A 9,324-nucleotide genomic window follows, 5' to 3' on the forward strand; every position below is an offset into this window, starting at 1 on the left:
TTTTACAGTTTATTAGTTACAATTTCAATTAATCCAATTCTCAATTCTCACAATCTCACTACATTTATATTCATCTAATCAAAATTTCATCATAAACAATCACAGAAATGGATCAACGTTCATTCGTTGAGAGCTTGTATGATACACGATGTGAGCCATTGCCACATCATGGAGAATCGCCTAGGACGCCGCAAGTCAATTTCCAAATGAATTTGCCGGTCTAAATGACATACCAATACCTGAAGATGTTCACATTCACGGTCAGAGAAGCCACACTCCAATTGATTTGGATGATATTAACGTTCCCGAAGTGGAACATGAAGATGAAAATCAGCAATTAAATATCCCAGATGCGAGGGGAAAGCGAAAGGCCAAAAAATAAACAAAATGTTGGGATCACTTTAAGTTGATTTCAACGGGAAAAGTCATTGATTACCTTGCAGAATCTAAAGTAGTATGTAAATACTGCTAACAAAAATTTACATGGTAAAAAGGAATTGGTACCACTCATTTCAACCATCACTACAAATCATGTGCAGCCAGACATGGACTTCTTCCAACTAGTCAAACACAATTACAATTTGACAGTCCAGGCGTCGGTTCTACAACTTCACCCCTATCCACGTGGGTGTATTCGGAGGACGAGACTCGAACCAGAATGGTGAAATTTGTTACCGCCACTAAGTTGCCTCTGACTATTGCGGACAACCAACACTTCGTCTCGTTCGTGAAAGAGTATTTACAACCGATGTACGTTGGGGTAAGTCGAAACACTCTTCGTGTCGATATAATAAATTATTTCAATAATTCAAAACAACAATTAATTATGAATTTGCAACAATATGGGGGTGCTATATCCTTAATTTCTGATATATGGGAAGGGGTTAATAAAAGAGCATATATAGCTGCAACCGCACACTATATAAACTCATTTTGGTGCATGCATAAGAAAATCATTGCTTTTAGAATTATTGAATTTCCTCACAATGCTAATAATATATATAATGCTATTATCAGTATTGTTAGAGAATATCATTGTGAGAATAAAATTCGATCTTTTACTTTTGATAATGCTAGCGTTAATAAGGTAGTCATCGATAAATTGTGTAGGACACTTCAACCTAATTTTGGTGGGTATTTGTTTCATATTCGTTGTGTGTGTCATATTTTGAATTTAATTGTGCAAGATGGTTTAAAACATATAAAGGATAAACTTCAAAGGATTAGGAATGTATTAGTATATATTATGATCTCTCCTAGTAGAAAACAAGCATTTGAAGATTTTTGTGCCGAATTAGGAGCGATGACTGTTAAAACATTTGTTAGCGACGTAGGTCATAGATGAAACTCTACAAACTTGCTATTAAAATCATGTGAAGGTTTCGAAAATTTAATAACTGACTTTTATAATAATAGACATGTTAGAAGTGATGATGATGGTATGTTAAATGAATCCGATTGGATTTTAGCTTTGAAAGTTAAACGATTTTTGACATCTTTTTATGAGACCACAAAGATTTTATCCGGCGTTTATTATCCCACAAGCTGTATGGTGCTTAAACGCCTTTATATAATTGCAATAACATTCCATAAATATAAAAATGATCCTGCTTTTAATGAAATTTTAATTGCTATGGAATTAAAGTTTAGAAAATATTGGGAAGAACTGCCTATGTTATTTCTTTTAGCATGCACAATGGACCCCCGATATAATATTTCGGGAACTAAATACGTAATTGGTCAAATCAATAAAGTTTTAATACTTGATACACCTATCACCTATAAGAATTTAAAGCAAACATTATGTGGAATGTATGATTTATATGCGGAAAGAATGGGTGCAAATGTTAGTCGGGTACCCTCTGCTGCACCTACTCCTTTTGTTGAAACTGAAGAAGATGCTGCGGAAATAATGAATTTATTTCAGAGCATTAATACATTTAAATATGATGCAACTGCAATGTGTTCATTTAGTGCCATGTCGTCTACATCTGCATCTCATCAAACATCGGCCGAAATTCAAAATGCGATGCCTATACCAACAGACAGAACAATTAAAAAAATTTCAGAAGAAGTAATTGAATTCTGGCAAAAGTGTGAAAGACGTTGGCCAATTATTTCTGCAATTGCAAAAGATCTATTGACACCTCCAGTTAGTACTGTTGCTTCGGAGTCTGCTTTTAGTGCAGGTAAAAGGGTTTTGACTGATATCAGGAGCCGACTGAAAGAAGATGTTTTGGAAGCGTTAATGTGTGTGAAGGATTGGCAGGACGCTCATTTTCGACTACAAGATAAATACGCTGAAATTGCATGTCGTCAGGTAAGTGATATTTGATTTAATTATATTAATCAATTTTTTTATTTTTTAATCGTTAAATTTAATTTTCTTTAAAAATTTTTACACGTTACAACAAGTTGTCCGTGTACAATTTTTAACTTCGCCTACTTAAAATTGATATAACCGGTTCCAAGCCCGAATAAAGGAGGAGTGTTTGCATTTTATTAACTTTAAAAAGAAATAAAAAAAATATTTTTTGTAAATGTATTTCAAAAAATAATTCGTTTTCATTATATAAATATTTTATACTTTATAAAAAGTATTACAAATTACAATATGATATAAATAAAAAAAATAAAAACTTGTTTTCGTTAAATTATTTGTATTTTTTAACACTTTTTATTTTTTTAACACTTTTTATTTTTAAAACTCTATTCTTTATTTAAAAAAAATAAAAATAGAAGAGCCCAGGAGCCGAAGCTCGGCTCGGCCCACAAGCTCGGACGAGCCACAAGCTCAGCTCGCCACAAGCACGAGCCGAGCTCGTGGCATTAAGGGCCGAGCCGGGCTCGGCTCGGCCCATTGCCAACCCTATGTATGAGATTTCAAAACATCAGTTCTACAGGATAAGATCGAAATGTGCAGAAATTATTAATGAGATTGTAGTTAAGAAGTACAAAATGTTATGGGATTACAATGAGGAATTGAAGAGAACAAATCCAGGCAGTACAGTGCAGATCGAAAGTTCAGGTCACACTTTTAAGAAATTGTACATCTGCTTAGGGGCTTGCAAGCAAGGGTTTAAGGCTGGGTGCAGGCCAGTTGTTGGGTTGGATGGATGTTTCGTAAAATCTGCAGAAGGTGGGCAGCTGTTGGCAGCTGTTGGCAGCTGTTGGCATCGATAGTGAGAACTGTATGTTCCCGTTAGCATGGGCAGTTGTGGATGTGGAAAACAAAACAAATTGGCAATGGCTCACAGAATTGTTGGTTCATGACATAGGGATGCACAACCCTCGAGCTTGGACATTCATTTCCGACAAATAAAAGGGTTGGTGGATTCCATAAGTCAAAACTGTAAAGGAGCAAAGCATAGGTGTTGTGCTAGACATCTTTATAGCAATTTCACCTTGGCACACAAAGTTCTAGCCCTTAAGAACCTATTTTGGACTACAGCAAGGGCAACAACGGTGCCATAGTGGATGAGTGCAATGAATGAGTTAAAAGACATACGTGAAGAGACTTACAACTGGTTCCTTGAAAAACCTCCTTCCTAGTGGACCAGATCTCATTTCGAATAGCATTCGAGATGTGATAATCTTCTTAATAATTTTTGTGAGGCATTCAATTCTTCCATTGTTGTTGCCAGAGAAAAGCTCATCATCTCGATGCTAGAGAAAATTTGGCATCAGCAAATGATAAGGATGAATGTAAAAAGGGAAGCAGTGTGGAGGTGGGATTATGCATTCGGGCCAAGAATTGTGAAAATCATTGAGAATGCTAAGTCTGAGGCAAGGTACTTGAAGGCAGACTATGCAGGCAATCATAAATTTGAGATAAGTAGCAGAAACGATTTGAGATAGAGCGTTGACTTGACAAAACATGCATGTGCATGCAGAAAATGGCAGCTCACTGGAATACCATATCCACATGCAATATCAGGCATGCTTTCAAGGGATATTGGCATATATGAGTACATCGACCCATGGTATAGCAATGAAACATACCTCAAGTGTTACTCCCCAGTGATCCACCCGATGTCAGGCCTGAACTGTGGCTAGAATTGGGAAAGCATCCTCTCAATCAACCTCAGAAGAGAAAATAGGCTGGCAGACCTAAAAAAATGAGGAAGAGGTCACAGGCAGAGCCACCTGCAGGAGTTAAGATGGGAAGGACTGGCATGAAAATAACTTGTAAACGTTGTGGAGGGTTCGGACATAACAAAAGAAGTTGTAAGGGACCACTGCCTAGTGAAGATAGTTCACAACAATAATCTCAACCAACCGCACAAACAGAATCCCAAGAAAATACACATACCAGATCAAGAAGGGGAAGAGAAAAACACATTCAACGAAAACCTCTAAGTCACAGACAAAGAAGTCCAACAATAGAGGATCGAAATCTTGAACATCATGTGGTTTCTCTTGTATGGTTACTTACTTTTTTGGGAAAATGCTGTGATTTTTTGTAAACTGAACTGAAAATATGTGCTTCCAATGCTGTTATTTTGTAGATGTAATTGGAATTTTTGATGAAATTGTTGAATGTGATGATAATTTTGATGTCGAATTTCTTGCATTATGTTTCTGTTGGTTGCCGTTAGTTTCTGAATTTGTATTCGTAAGATCTGATGTTCAGGTGATTAGGAAATATATGAAAATGTTTGATACTTCCTCTGAAAGTATTATCAAACGTTTGGTACCTTTGCTGAAATGTTTTTAAATGTTTGGTATTCTATCGAAACCATTAGAAAATGTTTGGTATTAATTCTGTGAATCGTTATAATATTTAGTACCTATGCTGCACCTTCTGCAGAAAAGTTTGGAGTATAATCAGCTCTTTTAATTTCCCATTCTGCATTTTACATAGAGGCCAGTAAAAGATCGTTATCACCTATTAAGGCAGCATTAAGTACAGGAAAAAGGGGGTAGTTCTTTTCAAGTAAAAAGGTACAGCATAATTTTTCCCTTTTACATATGTATTTCGCAACATCTAGCACATGGCTCCATGCTGAAACCCTAAACTCAAATTTCTGGAACTAAATATTGACATCCTACAATCTGACCCTACATACCTAGAAACAAACCCATTTTGCAAACACTCCACATACAAATCCGAAGAGCCAGATCTTCCACACATTTGGTCTTGTTGCTTGAATGGTGTTGATTTCAGCTTCCATTTCCCTCCTAACTCGTACTAGACCAGGAATCAGTTTCTTCAATCTCTCACATATTGGAGGGTCACACCACATAAAGAAGGTGCATCCACCCACATCTTGGCTTCAAGGACAAGTGAGAAATCTTCTTCCCGGGTTCAGGTTCATCCACGAGATCTTCATCTACACTTGGGAACCACATCTACATACATTCAACTCCATGTGCGTGCTGATTTTTTTTTTTTTACTACCTGTGAGAGAGAAGGTAGGAGGTAATATAGTGGTAAAGAAATGGAGGGAAATAAACAGTGAAGTATATAATAGCAGGGAAATGTGTGTAATGCCTAGATTGCCCTTCACTTATTTGGGGAAAATTCTTGAAAATATTATTAGAGGAGTCAATTGACGGTTTTGGCAGTCAAACAGACAGAAACCATCATTTTGGATTGGCACTGCTCATTTTTTAAATGTTTGGTATCTCCGGTGACAAAAACTAAAGATTTGAGCAAAGTCTGCTAATAAACGAAAGGTTTGGTACTTCGGCTGCAATTTTTCCCAAAAAAATGGTGAAAATGATGATTTTCACAAAAAATGTCAAAAAAATAAAAAGAACGTCTTGCACAATAATATTGAAAGATATGGACGTTTTGTGCTAATTATCCTTTAATAATTTACTCATTCGCAGTTTTTAAAAAAAAGTTTAAGAGTATAATTGCAATTTAATTTTTTATTTTTTCTTTTTATTTTTTGTTTTATTTAAATAGGAGGGTATATTTGTTATTTTACATTTTTTTTATTGAGAAATTGGATAGAAATGATATTTTTAGCAATGAAAGGTGAAAATAGCTATAAAAATACGAAAATGAAAGATGGAAATATTTTGCACAATAATGTTTAAATGTAAGGACATTCGTGCTAATTACCCCAATAAAATAATTTGCACTTAAATCCAAAACTTTTCGTCACTTTTTAATTAGACATTCTCCAAAAAAAATCATTTCTAAAAACATTATTTTCACACAAAAATGGTAATCAAACTGCAGCAAAATTTCAATATAAGTTACATATTTTAAATTAAAATAATGTTATTTAGCATCAATAATGCTATAACACCAATCTAAATGACGCAATGTAATAGGCTCAATGAAATGCCAAATAACATTACTATTTAAATTAACGTAAGTTACGTATTTAGCCCATGTTTGGTTTTGTTAAAAATGAGATATTTAACCATTGTTTGGTAGGGATTAAAATCAAATTTTTGATATATTTTGATAACAGTTGATGAAACGTATAGTTGTGGATCACATAAATTTGTACTTAAAATTAATTATTAACTTTGACTTAAATTAAATTTTAATTTCTCTCAAGTCCTAACAGTGATCAGTCTCGCTACCTTTCTCTATGAGCGGCCCCCATCTAACTAAAATTTCACTTTTGGTAAATCTTAATAAAAATTGATAAAATATGTAATTGAAAAAAAAAGGATAAAATTGAAAATTTCATAAATTATAAGGTTGAAAATAAGTTTTAAAAAATAAATTTTAAAAATTAGGGCCAAACGGGATCTTATTTTTTAAACAAAAAACATATTACTCTATAATTTTAGCCAAACGTGTATTAAGGTCTTTCTTGTGATTCTGCCATTCCATTTCCGGGTCCAAGTTGGCTTCGACCGTAATTCGAGAATTAAGAAGCCAACGGCCCGAAATAAAACATAAGAAACGCCGCCGCCGCCGCCGCCGCCGCTTCTCATCACTCTCCGCAAAAAAAAAAAAAAAAAAAAAAATGGCCGCCGCCGCTGCCACCACATTCTCAGAACTCTCCGCTTTCAAACTCGTCTCTTCCCGCCCCAATTCTTCCTCTCTCACTGTTTTCTCCTCCCTCAAACTTCCCTCCGCTACTAATTCTCCAAACTATTCCTTCAAAGCCTTGAAATCCCAGCTCAATCCCCAACGGCACCACCGCATCACTAGCCCTCTCCGTTCCACCACAACCACCCCCGACGCCGCTTCCACTGTCACTACATTCCACGGGCTCTGCTACGTTGTGGGCGATAACATCGACACTGACCAAATCATCCCCGCCGAGTACCTCACTCTCGTCCCCTCCAACCCCGTTGAGTACGAGAAGCTTGGTTCTTACGCCCTCATTGGCCTTCCATCTTCGTACGAAACTCGCTTCATTGACCCGGGGGAAATCAAATCCAAATACTCCATTGTTATTGGGGAAGATAATTTCGGCTGTGGCTCGTCGCGAGAGCATGCCCCTGTAGCCCTAGGTGCCTCCGGGGTGGCTGCTGTTGTAGCCGAGTCATATGCTCAGATTTTCTTTAGGAATTCTGTCGCCACTGGGGAGGTTTATCCAGTGGAGTCGGAGGGAAGGCTGTGCAAGGAGTGTAAGACTGGGGACGTTGTGACCATTGAGCTTGGGGAGAGCGACAGCAAGTTGATTAATCATACCTCTGGCAAGGAGTATAAGTTGAAGCCAATTGGGGATGCTGGGCCTGTGATTAAGGCTGGTGGAATTTTCGCCTATGCAAGAAAGACTGGGATGATTCCTTCGCGCTAAACCTCAGGGCTGGATTTTCCAGGGTAAGTATCTTTGTTCTGTTTGTACGTGATTGGCATATTTGGTTGAAACCTATGTGTTGCAGATAGTTTCTACTTTTCTTCATAAGCACTCGCCGCTATGTGTTTAATTGATGCTAAAAGCTTTGTTTTTTTCCCTTTTTGTACGCATTGAACTAGGGCTTATTCAGAACAAGAAGTCCTTAAGAATTAATTTTAGATGCATTCTTGAAAAATAAAAGGGAAACAAGAAACATAAAAAGCATATAATAACGGTTTTGGAGTAGAAAGAATTTGCATCTTGTCCATGCTATGTTTTCACCCAAGCCAACCCACTTTCTCCTCTCTGAGAGTCCAACCTTATGTAATTCCCTCCATATCTATTTTAGGTCACTCGACCCTCTTTCATTCCCTCTCGAATCTATGCCCGTCCTCCGCCCATTTCAATGATCTTCTGCTTGTCTGAATTGTTGACATTGAAGGTCAAAACCTCGTATTGCTTCTCTAATTTAACTGATACAAACATGTGTTATGTCAAAGGATATGGAAAAGTTCGGTGCACTACAAGTAGCTAATGGGAAGTGTGCTACTCCCCAAAAAAGCCCGTACTTTGATTAATACAAGACCATTGACATGCCATTGTATCCATAATATGGCATCTGATTATTTGCGTTGAATATTTGGGTTATCTAGTAGCCAGTGCAAACAACAGAACTCCAAAAACATTCTAATTAAACAATTAAGAAGAAAGAAAGAAAAGAGATAAAAGAATTAGTGTCAATTTGCGTAGACGGGATATTCTCTAGGATTGCTACAAATGGGTGATCGGTGAAAGTTCACCCGTCCATTTAGACCCAATCACAAATTGTGCTGCGTATCTCAATCGATTGGTCACAGATAAATTTGGTCTATCCACAACCTGCATCTGGCTTAATAATATTATCTCTTGTTATCATTCTGGTGTAGGACATAACGGGTATATTGGAAAAAGGGTACTAGTAGAAATCAATCATCTTGATTCCGGATCAGTCCCATAAGACCATTTTGGAAGGAGAACGACGAGGGGAACAATACTCACCGCTACACCGTGATGTACGTTGAATTTCAGCCGTTCGAGTTCGTTTAGACCTCGAAAACTGATTTTTAAAGTTTTAGCGCTATTTTTGTCAATTCGTTTATTTTCTTTTTTTACAATTCTAGTTTGATTATACTTCTTTTCATTACTTTTAGTTGTTCTAAACTACGTTTCCATGTAAACCCTTAGGCTTAGCTCGTTTTTTTTTATTATCTTTTCATTAATAAATTCGTAAGTTTATTTTCTTTATTATTTGATGGGTTCCAAATTGCTTGTTCTTAAGGTTTTCGCTTGAATTCCTTTCTTTCACTGCATCACATTCTAACATAGCGCCTTATTTGAACAGTGACTGTTCGACTTGTCCGTTAAAGAAATCTGGTATTGCAAATAACTGAAGTGTCAAGGCCAAATATTTAATCTAACTTAAATATTACCTATCCTAGAATGAAATTGTTTTAGTTTGTGGATTTCATGATTGAGTTGCCTTAGATTCTAGTTGTTCCATACATATTAGTAAATATTGTTTATT

The 9,324-nt window shown here is 36.4% G+C and overlaps 1 protein-coding gene across 1 annotated transcript; it reads left to right on the forward strand.

Moving 5' to 3' along the window:
- The first annotated feature begins 6,796 nt into the window (after positions 1-6,796).
- Positions 6,797-9,047, forward strand: LOC111386762 (3-isopropylmalate dehydratase small subunit 3-like). The gene is made up of 2 exons (XM_023011228.1): positions 6,797-7,744; positions 8,687-9,047. Exon 1 carries the CDS (start codon positions 6,939-6,941, stop codon positions 7,719-7,721), a length of 783 nt encoding a protein of 260 aa, XP_022866996.1. The 5' UTR covers positions 6,797-6,938; the 3' UTR covers positions 7,722-7,744; positions 8,687-9,047.
- The last annotated feature ends 277 nt before the right edge of the window (positions 9,048-9,324 follow it).

This window comes from Olea europaea, unplaced genomic scaffold (genome assembly GCF_002742605.1).
Source record: "Olea europaea var. sylvestris unplaced genomic scaffold, O_europaea_v1 scaffold372, whole genome shotgun sequence".
Lineage (NCBI taxonomy): Eukaryota > Viridiplantae > Streptophyta > Magnoliopsida > Lamiales > Oleaceae > Olea > Olea europaea.

Bases quoted from the DNA above. Each gene is read 5' to 3' on its own strand.
- LOC111386762 (XM_023011228.1), top strand. From the start codon at position 6,939: ATGGCCGCCGCCGCTGCCACCACATTCTCAGAACTCTCCGCTTTCAAA.